The following is a 12,627-nucleotide window of genomic DNA, read 5'->3' as shown; positions in this document are numbered from 1 at the left end:
TAGATAGATAGAAATCTTTCTTTATTCTGGATACTCAGTCAGTATTAGTACACTGTTCTTCCCTGAGGTCCAGGGTGTGATCTTAAATTACATTAAATTGTAAAACAAAATTAAAAGAAAAATGAAAAAAAAAAATGTATAAAAATTACATAAGCACAAGAAACAAGAAAAGAAAAACAAATGGATAAATTAAATGAGATTGTTATAAGGGTTGTAAGGAAAGGGAATGAATATTGCTATGAATGTCTGAGGACAGATTATTCCATGATTTAACTGAGCGATATTTAAAAGCTTTTTTTTTTCTCCAAAATCATTTAGCCATTGTGGTAGACTAAAGTGTTTTTTCAATTTACTTCTTGTATTTATGCTATGGTACCACCTGCCAGTCTGATCTAGGTGACTTATCTCAAGCTGGGCTGTGTTCCTATACAGTAGTAACTAGGCCTGACGTGCCACCGTGTTTAACTTTTCTTTTCTGTGGTTATTTTTTATCTGATTGTTAATGTATACGTACGTACAACGATGAAGCCTAATAAACACTTATAAATTTGCAAAAATTACAACCCCCTGACGATTATATTATGATGAACTGTAGGCCTTTGATAGCCAAGGCTATTTTTGACCGGAAATTCTCATTGTTTTCCATTTTAATCACCTGCATGATCGCTTTAGCTTGAGTTGCGCATGCTCAATAGTTGCATAATAAAGTTTGATTTTTCCCATTTCTATTTCATACCCTCTTCGCAGACGTTGTTTGCTTCTTAGACGTCTTTTAGGTAACTACACATGCTTGGCAGGGCTCGACAACATCACTTACCCGGTGCACATGCTCACTGGCTGTCTAGCATTTCCAAGCGCATGCCCACTGTGTTTTTATAGATATTTCATGGACGTTCGCATGCGCATTGCTTAGTTTGGAATCCCCATACCTTCGTACAGAAGTAAAAGCTACCGCTACCTACAGTTTCTTAATGACTGTTTCCCCTTGATCGTAGCAGCCTAAAGGTGCGGCGCGAAAAAATGAAATTAACAATTTTAAACTGTTGCTATTTATACTGTAGTACATGTCATTACATAGAAAATGACCATTATACAGGTTTGGTATACATTTTTATACACATGGTGTAGGTATAGGCAGTGCAGCCAGTTCAAAGCACTGGGGCATGAGACTAATTCTGGCCCCATTCAATAGGCCTTTAAAAATCATATTGAAATAAAAATAAATGTTTCCTACTTGATTTTTAATAGAAAAAATTACTACAGCCAATAAGTCTCTTTTAATAAAGGTTTTAGATTAGATAAATATTGATTATTGTATTCATTTTTGTGTATGTGTAAATGTAAATCATTATCTAATGTTTTTAAAATTCAATCAAATGCAGTTTGTTTATGTTTGTGTTTACACCGAGTGCAACATACAATTCTACATGTACAGTACGTCGCTGTTTATGCAGCTGGTTTGATTGAGAATCAAGCTTCTTTCCTGTGCTTACAATATAACCATATAGTTTAGTGTTGAAAAAAAAGATGCATCACTGATTTTCTTATTGAAAAAGTGTCACTTCTTTTCTTTAATAATCATTCATAAAAAAAACGTTATGCAAAAGTTTGGAATTGCTACACAAAACAAAAACTGCATAGCATTATTTGCTACACACAAAAAATTCTGGAAATCGAATGCTGGCTGCCAAACCCCAACCGTAACTCAGGCTACATTGTTGACCACTACATCAAAGGACCCAGTAATATTGCACAGGGACATGTCATTACCTAGCTACACCACTGTTCCAACCTGATTAAACCTTGATCTATGACTTGGCTCTCTGGTCTATAACTTATCGACCTTGTTTGTACCTCCATGTACAAAAAATGTATGGAGGAAGAGTGTGGGTTGCTGTTCTCAAGGTGTGAAAATTGCTTATTCTCATTCTTAAAAAAACAGTTGTATGCCCATGTGTGGCAAAGGCAAGCCAAACCAGTCAAGCCAAACCAGTCACTCACTTGTCGCAAAAATTATTTTTAGTTATTAAAACAAGGTTAAACAGTAAAATATGAGCTACAGTATACAATGGTATTTTAAATTCTATTTTTTTTTTTTTTGCAATAATGATTATAAGTCTTATTTTTAAATTTCTTCTGTTTTTCTTCCTAAGTATTATAAATTTTTATTATTTATTATATCTTCTATTTTAAATTGCTGTTTCTCTAACGATGGATTAACTAGCTTGTGAGCTACAGCGATTTTAATTGCTTTTGTTTATCCTTGCTTCCTTTAGATTTTCAGTTTTATTCTGTATTGTGAATTTTTATTTTACTGTATGTGCAAATTGTAATGTGATTTTTTTAAAAGGCTAAATAAAGAATGAATGAATGAATGAATATTAAAAAAATCATTTAAATCCGACAGTTTGTGAAGTTACAGGAGTTTCAACATACAGCAGTTTAAAGAACAATATTTGAGAAATAAGCCTGTAAAGCTTATGATTTCGGGCAATTCGCAAGCAGAAATCATTACCAAATCCTAAAAAAATGTTATTTTAACATTGAAGATGAGGAAAATAAGTGCATAGCATAATATATAGATATATAGAGATTAATTTAGTGCAACATTTTATCTCTGAAACAGGATTTGCGATGAGTTGGTTTGGCTTGTCTTTGCCACATATATAGTCATGATGTTCCTATGTTCATGATGTGAAGTCATAACGACCATATAGGCATGTCATGTTTTTTTGTCAAACAAAATTAAGTATTTCGGAAAAGATTAAAACATAATAAACTTACTTAAACCTGAACTGTTGTCCTAAGTCATCCACATCACGTGGTAGTATTTCAAATATTCCTGTCATCGGAAAAGGATGCCCTCCAAATGCATATTCTGAAGGTTAAAAATAAACAATATAAAAATATGTTAATTTAACAAAACAGCATATATTTTTATACAGGTTTTAATATGCAATTATTAAACAAAACGCCTACAGCATATTTGATCTACTGTAAGCACTGAAGTCTTTACCGGGGAATCATGTCAATGTCAAACGAACCGATGCGATTATTATTTATTTTATATCAAACCGCCTGGAGACGATCTGTCAATTTTATAAGGTGCTATATAAATATTAAGTCTGCCGGTACAACAATATACTGTATTTTATGGTGCAAAAATTAGTATGCAACAAAGACTATGTACAGAACAATATACTGTACCTAGGTAAAAATCAATATATCAAAAGACCTGTATCAAAATATAAATATACTGTATTATACAGTTGAACTTGATTTTTAATCCAAATGGCACTGAAAAATTGTTCGACTTCCATAAAAATTTGACTTATAGATTGTTAATTAACGGAAAACACAACAATTTGGCATGTACTGTAAAATAAGATAAACTTAGAAATTATTTGATTTAATATTAAAGCAAAGCCGACTTAGGCAAGTTTTACTGTAGTAAAATTTACGGTAACATTTAAAACAATACAGTAGACCTACAATACCTAATAAAAGGCCAAATATCTGTAAAAGAAAAAAAAAACTAATAAAAAAAAACTCTCAATAAATATATACCAGTGATTTATGCATAAAAATATTTCTTCAGGGTAGGATACAACTTGTAGTTTTTCAATGTACTACTGAAGTAGGCTTATAGAAATACAAACACATCCTTTAAAGGGTTTTATTTCCTTCTTTCTTTTTTGACTTTCTTGTGGAGGGAGGGGTGCCATGAGTGTTTTCTTTTGAAAGGTACTTTATAAATTTTCATTATCATTATTATTATTTTCATTATTATTATTATTATTATTATTATTATTATTATTATTATTTTCAATATTATTATTATTATTTTCATTATTATTATTATTATTTTCATTATTATTATTATTATTTTTGTTATTATTTTCATTATTATTATTATCATTATCATTATTAATATTATTATTAATAAACTCTATTCACACTATCAAATTATATGACAAAAAAAATGTGATTTGCCAATATTTGGTATAATATGACATCATCATATCCATGAGCACATCACATAAATATTTCGCATAAAATTTGATAGCTTTAATGGAAAACATGGGAAACATAAACATTGTTGACATAATATTTATGTGATTTTTGATGGCACTTGTTTGTACAAGTTTAATAAAATACAAGATAGCAGAGTGGTACCAGCATAACAAAACCTTTTCCTCTTCAACCCTATAAAATCCTTCATTTTACAGTGAACATGTTATTTCGGAAACTATATTAAATTCACTGTGTCAAATATTTGAAACAAAATTACAAAATTTAAAGTATGAAGTTAAAACAAAGTAAAGTTGCATTTCTATCTGTACCTCTAGAACATATCCTACTGTTTTCTCTCAATTCAATATCGCATTCCTTGAAACTCGACAAAAGTACAGTACTCCCTCTTGAAATTGATTAATAATGTAGTTTCAATCTAATGATCAGCCCCCTCAACTACTGTACTGTACTCTCTACCATCCATCTGAACTACGGCAATATCTCTCCCTATTGACAACAACTGTCTCATTTTCCCTTCCAAGCAACAACCTCTAGATTCCTTCACTCTACACGCCCCTATAATACTCACTCTCATTTATAACTTCAATCTCATCCCATTTTTCTTCCAACACCACCTATATTAGGCAAATACCTGAAATGTAAACCTTAAAAGCCTTTTTCAATTTTCTGGGTATGTGGGCGAATTATTGCACCAAATTTTTGCTTTACGTTTTGTATTTAATTGCTTTTATTGTCATGCTATGTATTTCTAAAGTGGATATTTGCCCACGATGGTTATCTGTAGCAAATAAAACTGAAACTTGAAACTTGAATTTAGATCATGATTCTATATTTTTATCACAGTATTTTATAAAGCATTATAGGAGTGGTTTGGCACAGCAGGAACGGTTTGGTTTCCCAACATTGTGAGGTCGGGGTTTCAAATCTCGCTGTGCATTTCGCTCGTGCCCTTGAGCAAGGTAAATTTAAATCTGCATTGCTTAACTTAAGGTATAAAACATGATACCACACAACAATAGTATTAAGAGAATTATAGAGAACTGAAAAAATACTCCTTCCCGTTTACAAGACCTGTTATGCAGACATACTGTATTAATAAATGAAAATATATACCAATAGCAGTGCCAGGGTTTGTATGAAAGGGTGAGCTAGGGAAGGGGAGTGGGTGGTGATGTTCCAGATGTGGGATAAGTGGCAGTGCTAAGAGACACTTGTATGAAATTTGGGGATGAAACCACCTTGGAAAACCTATTATTTAGGGAAATGAAATACTTGTTTAATCAAATCTAATTACATGTAACTGTAAAGATTGTGATAGCACACGCTCCCTTACTAAAGACTGTGCCCTGACCCCCTCTCCCACTTCCAAATGAATATTTATTCCATTAAAATATGAGACTGACTATTTAACTTCAGAAGTTGTTCAATACATCATCATACTAAATGTACTGTACAGTATATAACTACTTTTTCTAATTGCATCACAACCTTTCATTCAAAATCAATAATGTAAATTTCCATACTCTCTACTAAAACAAAAACCATCAATTAAATATTTAACATCCCTAACATACTCTTGTCACTTATAATAAATTTTGTATCTAATTTTCAATTCAAAATTTTACATCATTTTGCCTTAAACAATACAGTACAGTTATAGTTTAAACAGGGTTTATAGAGGGTTAGCTTTGTGTAACTAGAAGATGGACATATTTGGTTCTTTGAAAAAGAGTTCTCGAAATAGAGGGGACTCAAATTGGAAGGTGCACTGCACTTAACATCTTGGAATAATAATTTATATCCTTGTCATTAAATTTGTAGATTTTAATACCATGTGACATTAGAGGTTTAGCCAGAAAAAACGAAATAGGCATTTCAAAAATGGAAGCCAGTGGGCGTGGCCATGAGCTGATGGCTGGGCCACGCACCCTCCCAAACATAAGAAAAACATAGAAAATTATGATCTTCAGAGGGCATTTAAAGGTGTTTAAATTTTCGAATTTTGTCATCAAAGGGAGTGTTGAATTAGCTATCATAAAGATATTTCAGTTTTTTGCGCACGGCTACAGTAATACTCACATAATTTTTCTAGGCTATGCAGATGCATCTTTATCTCTCGCCATAGTCTAGTTGCTGCGAAGCAGCCAATTCATATACTTGACAGCAATTTGACGTTTGAAAGGTCGTAGTTTGTCAAAAAACAAGGGCCTAAGACGACTGAAAAGCGGAGTTTACATCTTTCGTTCTGCCGGGTAAAATCAATTAATTTAGGCGATGTTTGTAGACTAACCAACACGTACCAACGTCCGCATGTCGTGCTAGCTTTATCCTACTCTAGGCCTAGACTAGCTAGGATGGTATAGGCCTAGCCTTGAAGAGACGAAGATCCCAATGAAAAACAACGTCGCTCCTTGATAGCTAACATTGTCTATTTAACATCACAATAATTCCTAATTAGACCTATAGTTGTCTCGTATCTATTGTCGTGACATCACACTTGCGATGTCTCGCACTTGTGATCAAATAACACGCTGGCTCGCACTTTGGCAAAACTCTTTGGCAGTCAACTCGCCCCTAGAAAACCCGCCCTTGGAAACTTTCCCCATAAAAAAATGTACACTTCCTAGACCAAGCAGCCTTCAAAATAAAAATTGTAACCTTTGCTAATCAACTACATTTTTCACATACATAGAAATTTTTGAAACTTTATTAAAAAAAACCTAAACCATAATTCACCACTATAGACACTATTTGACAAAAATGAAAAATTACGACTGTTACCCAATGAGAAGTGTTCTAATACAGACAATGGGTCGTGTCTCATATTATTTGTTATATTTTTATTATTCATTATTTTCACTTGACTCGCATAAATAATTTTGTTTGAAGAACATTATGCAGTTGTACTTTGCAGCACTTCACTTGCAATTTGCAATTTCTAGTTGTAAATTCTACTCCAGGTCCTTCGAATCAAGAGATAGGCCTAGACCTACTGTATTTTGTTGACTAACTTTGTTTAAAATTTAACAAATCTTCTTTACGAAATTTCATAAATTTGAGAAGCCCAGCGATCAGACTGCAATTTAAACCCTGGGGCTTTCAGCATATCATAAAATAAATTAATAATTTTGTGTAACCAAAAGAAAACATTTTCATTTGTCTAAAAATAGTCTGTTCCATCCAATGATCAGCCCATCTTTCAACAATGAATATTTAAATTTCCTTTTTTCAGATGAACAAAAATAAAAGAACACAATAGAAAAAATGGTAATTGTCAAAAATAAAAATCCAATTGTCATCTAGTTGCTACCAAATGTTGTATTGAGGACAATGCTTAGATGAGAAATAAATGCTTAAAAATTCAAGAATAAAGATTCAGTATTTTGATCTAGATATTCTTTGATTCTGATAGTATGTCAGTGAACTATATTGATGGAAGGAAATTAACAAAGTGGAGTTGAATATTCTCATAAAAATTCATTCATATAACAATCTATAATACTGAGCAAATTACATTCTCTTGACAGTATTTGTTTTCAACCCTGTCAAAAAATTCATTTCAAATTTACGCATTGTTAAACCTAACATAATCAAGAAATGAGTTTTTCAGGTACAGACTGATGCGTGGGCCGGAAAACGTGGTTCGATGTTTATTTTAAAAGGTGTGTGAAACCTATTCTTGAAATTTCCCACTAAGTTCTATAGTATTTACTCGTAATCTCATCCAGCGTGTTTATCAATTCCTTCAACCCAATTTTCTCTCGTTTAATGAGTAATTTATAATGAATTCTGCTTCAATAGACACTTATCTATAACAAAATATGCTTTATTTTCACACCAAAAGAAAATTCCTGTCATCTTCAACCTGTCGTTAGTAATCGAGTTGTGTTGGGTCATGACCTTAATGGGTCTGTCAATGACCGATGTAAGCTTCCATCCCTTTCAAAATGGACAGTGATTGCTTTCTTATTGATTCATGCATAATTAATTTTAATTAACATGTAAATATCAGGTTTAATGTACATAATACACATCTTGTTATTACTCTATAGTTATATTACAACATACACACTATACAGTATACAACTACGCCATAGTGCCAAGTACCTATCTAATATCTTAAAATGTTCTTGAATTAAACCTCCCTTTTCATACTACATACAGTACATAATTGAAAACCATGGAAACAAATAAAAAATGCTCAACACGGTCATTAATTATAATTGTAGCTCACCTTTACCGAACACCTCTACTCCGGAATGGAAGACTCCAAGTCCTAATGTTGTCGTATAGTCATTGATCCAATACTAACAGGCAAAATGGAAGGAAAATTTGTTTTAATATGCATGTTAATAATCTGGATTCATAAAAATATATTCATCAAAGATAATTGTACAGAAAAGTTTGTTTATGATATTTATAAAGCATTGTTATCATAATTACCGAACATATACGGAATATTTATCATCACTGTAAGCATTAATGTTTTAAAGTTTCGTGGGTCCTCAGGTATTAAGCCCACCTTGGGTACAAGCCCATCCGTTTATATACAATTACCAGCCTTTCCTAGGCAAAAGCAAAGGGTATGAATTTCACAAATATTCTCAGAAAAAACAAAATCAAATCTTTAAATTAGGCATACAGTGGCGAAAAATTTGCATTTTTTTTTTTTTATATTAAAAAAGTGGACTTCCCGGATATATGCTCATCCCCAAAACTTGGTCCAATTTTGTGTTTGAGGTGTGCATATACCAGAGGAACTGTAATTCTTATGATTGTTTTATGTTTATATAAATACTTGGTCATTATTTATTCTTATCATTATAATAATATTGAAAATTTATAAAACACTGGTATCCTTTTAAAAGAAAAAGCTCATGGTACCCCTCCATAAGAAAGTATATATAAAAAAAAATATATATTTTCGGTGCCTTGTCATCGTCATCATCACAAAAATCACCTGCTGTCCTCATCATCATCACCAACATCACCTGCTGTCATCATCATCGTCATCACCCGCTATGTCATCATCTCACCTCCACTAAAGATCATTAATAATAATAAAATCATAACATTATATTTTCAGTGGTTTATTACATTAACACATTTTTCATTGTTCTGTTTACGGGGGTCATGTAAACTCTTATTTTGTTTATTGTTTAATGTTGGATTAGCAACTAATTACACTGTGTAAATTCTCAAGAGAATTTAAATCTCATTCTGATTGTGATTTTCTGATTTATCCTAATAATATTTTAATTATTATCACAAACAATATTATAAATCAATAATTGATAAACAATATGAAACTAAAAATATAAAATAAAAATTAGAATGTCATACTTTAGTATATTTAGCAATTTTTAGTAAATTATTCCGGTCCCCTATGATGCATTTTTTCCCTTCCCTATGTGTTTTGTAATTTTTTAGTCCATTATACAGTACAGTATATTGATCCCTTGTTTACACTGTAATATAATACTGGTATGTACATATAGCAAGTTAATGCACCACATAGAGTATTTTAAATTCATTCGTTAAAGCTATAAAATAACAAATTCTTGGTGAATATCGTAATTTGATGCTAAAAATAAAACAGCGATAATAAAAACAGTTCCTCGTCGAAAGTGCCAGAAATATAGTACAGTATATGGCAAACACTTTTAAAGCAGAACAAAACATATTTCTGTCTATGGATGTCGAATGAAAATGGTAAAGTAACATTGCCAATGGAATATTAATAAGATTCTACAAAGTTAATATACCTGGATATTGATTTAGTATCAAATGTGATCACTTCAACTGTAAGAAATTAAACTGGCGATAAATTGAATTTAGCTGAATAAACTGTTGCTTAGGTGTCTGATGAAATATTAGTGAATATAAGAAATGCACTAAACATATTAGTTAGGCGAGAATTTTTTTAAATAGTGTCACGAACCTGCTGCTTGCTGATAATGAATAATAGAAAATTTTTATTTTTAGCCTACCAACCACTGTGAAAAATTGGAATATTTCTATATTTTTATCCCACTCACCTGCCTCACCAATTCCAATATGTCATGGTAAAAATATTTGTTTTTTCTTAGAATTAAAAAGGCATTTATCAGTGAAATTATGGTTTACGTCATCACATCGTATTCTTTATGAAATAACAAGCAATTTAATATTAAGCGAAGGCCTAAAGGCAACCTTGATTACTTTTACTTTAAACACTTGTATTTATTTTTTTATTCGTCAATAAAAAAAAAATAATTTTCTCTTCAACCTAGATGTTCTTGATAGACTAATTTTCCCATGGAAATAAAACTATACTATTATTTTTATTCCAAGTCCTTCTATAATAACCTTTAAAAAATAAATTTGCCAAAAATCATAGCAACTAGTCATTTTTTATAAGTGTACTTTTTAAGCACTCGCATATATTTTTTAATCCATCAATAAATTTTATTTTTCATTTTATCTTCACCCTAGTATGCTTTTGTTGATCAATTTTCCTAAGAAAAAAAAAATTTAAAGTTATTATATTTATTTCAATGATCTTTGAAAAATAAATCTGCTACAACATCATTGCAACCACATTGGTTTTTTTTATTTTATGATAACAAGGATAATACAGGTATTGATGATGATAATTATAAAAGTGATGACTTTTTGCTGATTAAAATTTAACACTTTTTGTTTGAAAGTTAGAATGAATAAGGCCAAAAAAAAAAATTGTTTGTTTGCCATCCTTCAACTGCCCCAACTCACTGAAAAAAATAGGGGCGGAAAAACAAAAAAAGTTGTTTATTTTTCTTTTTTCTTTACAAATAAAAAAAAAATGTGTTTGAATTTATCTTTATTTGTTTGTGGGTTATCTTTATTCCATCTGATGAGTATCTTAAATAAATGACTAAATAGATTTTTTTTTTTTAAATAAATGACTAAATTGATTTTTTTTAAAAACTTTTTCCACCCACCACTACATTTTCAAAATAAGAAGGGCAAACAATTTTTTTTGTTTTGGCCTAATCAACGTCTTTACCTTGACCACTACGGCCACCGAATAAAAAGCCAGACAGCTAGAGAAACTTGATAAAAATTTGTATTACTGTAAGCAGACGCCAATATAAATTTTCGAAAAAAATACATATTTTTATTAAATTGATAAAAGTGACAAAGGCCTAGTTCAGACTAGGTGGATAAACCCAGCTCATCTCACCGGGTTTATCCACCTGCCAGTCTGAACTAGGTGGCTTACCTCAAGCCAGGCTGTGTTCCTATAGTAACTAGGCCTGGCGTGCCACCGTGTTTAACTTTTCTAAGCCGGGTTTTAATCGTTGGTGACAAAATGACCAATCAGCATTCTATTACGTATGCGAGCGTACGTTTTGCGAGCAATGTTTTGAAACATGTTTCCTTGTTACGGTTCATAATTATGAAAATTCTCGCCTGGCTAATCCCACTAGTCTGAACGCCCGGCAAAGTTAAGCCGGGCTTAACTCAAGCCTGTCTTATCTCCAACCAAGTCTGAACGTGGCCGAAGATGATTATTTAAGGTGATTGTTGTACTGCAGTCGTCACTGGTACTACAGTAGTGCTGTACCACAGAGGGTGAGTTCAATGAATGTTTACAGTACTCATCTGCATTATATCAGTAGTTTCTTTTATACCCGACAAACCAAATTTAATTAATTCATTAATTCTATATACGTTCATCCAAGATCTTTGTAGTATGTACTGTAAAAAGTACGCCAAACAAATCCAGAGAGAAATGTACTCACCATATCATACACATTTAATTTAACTTCCGCCATTTTGTCTCCATAGTAGGTGTATAATGAATTGAGTGACATTTGAGTTGAACCAAGGTGTCCACAGTCTTCCCGTAAAAAGAAATTTGTGATTTTGAATTAATCACGCTCTCACTCTCAGCTGGTTGCTATATTCATGGCTGCGAACAATTGTCTTCCGAAGGACGTTCCAAATAACCTGTAAATAGTGAGACATACGTATTAATTCGAATTGCAAATTAATCTTAAATTGAAATCTAAAGAATAGTGTGGCGTAGATAATTGAGTGTACACAGTTAATTGCATTGGACAGTACATAATTTTGTGATCAGGGTCACTATACTGGAAGAAGTGACGGACTACACATTTTCTTGATTGTTACTTTAAACTAAAAGCCGTGTTTGTATTGCATTAATTTTGATGACGAATACTGAATTTCCAAGTGGTCAAATCGTACTGCTGTTGTGTGCAGTAGTTTTAACCGAGCAGTGGCTAAAACAATAGATAAGAATTTGCACATGCATTGTTTTATCCTATTAAATTATGGACATATTCAGAGAAAAGCTGAGAAAGACTTAACTTTTCTGCATTAGTCTGGTTGTTCTTTAATGTTAAGCTGGACACTCACTGCGTCTTGCGACGGTCGTACGACAAATCCTCATTTGCTTCCGGCGAGCGATAGACGACACAACGCCGTCTACCGATTGTCAGTGGCAATCTGAACGGATCCTCATTAAAAAGACAATCCGTTGGGTACGCGTCTTCGCCGCGTTGTCATTTCCATCGCACGCAGTGAGTAACCAGCTTTAGGCTTTGT

General features: G+C 32.0%; 1 protein-coding gene across 1 annotated transcript in view; it reads right to left on the bottom strand.

The window, feature by feature from the left end:
* The window catches only part of LOC117116036 (deubiquitinase DESI2-like), a gene marked incomplete at its 5' end in the record, with an annotated part of 29,990 nt that extends 17,981 nt beyond the window's left edge, over nt 1-12,009 (bottom strand). Inside the window, 3 exon segments of the mRNA XM_033259971.1 lie at nt 2,785-2,878; nt 8,270-8,342; nt 11,802-12,009. Of these exon segments, the coding sequence (XP_033115862.1) occupies nt 2,785-2,878; nt 8,270-8,342; nt 11,802-11,873 (239 nt within the window).
* Between the last annotated feature and the right edge of the window lie 618 nt (nt 12,010-12,627).

Source organism: Anneissia japonica, unplaced genomic scaffold (genome assembly GCF_011630105.1).
Source record: "Anneissia japonica isolate Jap-2015-1 unplaced genomic scaffold, ASM1163010v1 scaffold287743_len2803612_cov181, whole genome shotgun sequence".
In the NCBI taxonomy this organism is placed as follows: domain Eukaryota; kingdom Metazoa; phylum Echinodermata; class Crinoidea; order Comatulida; family Comatulidae; genus Anneissia; species Anneissia japonica.
Note: the sequence above shows the minus strand (reverse complement) of the source record. Positions and strands in the feature narration are given on the sequence as shown.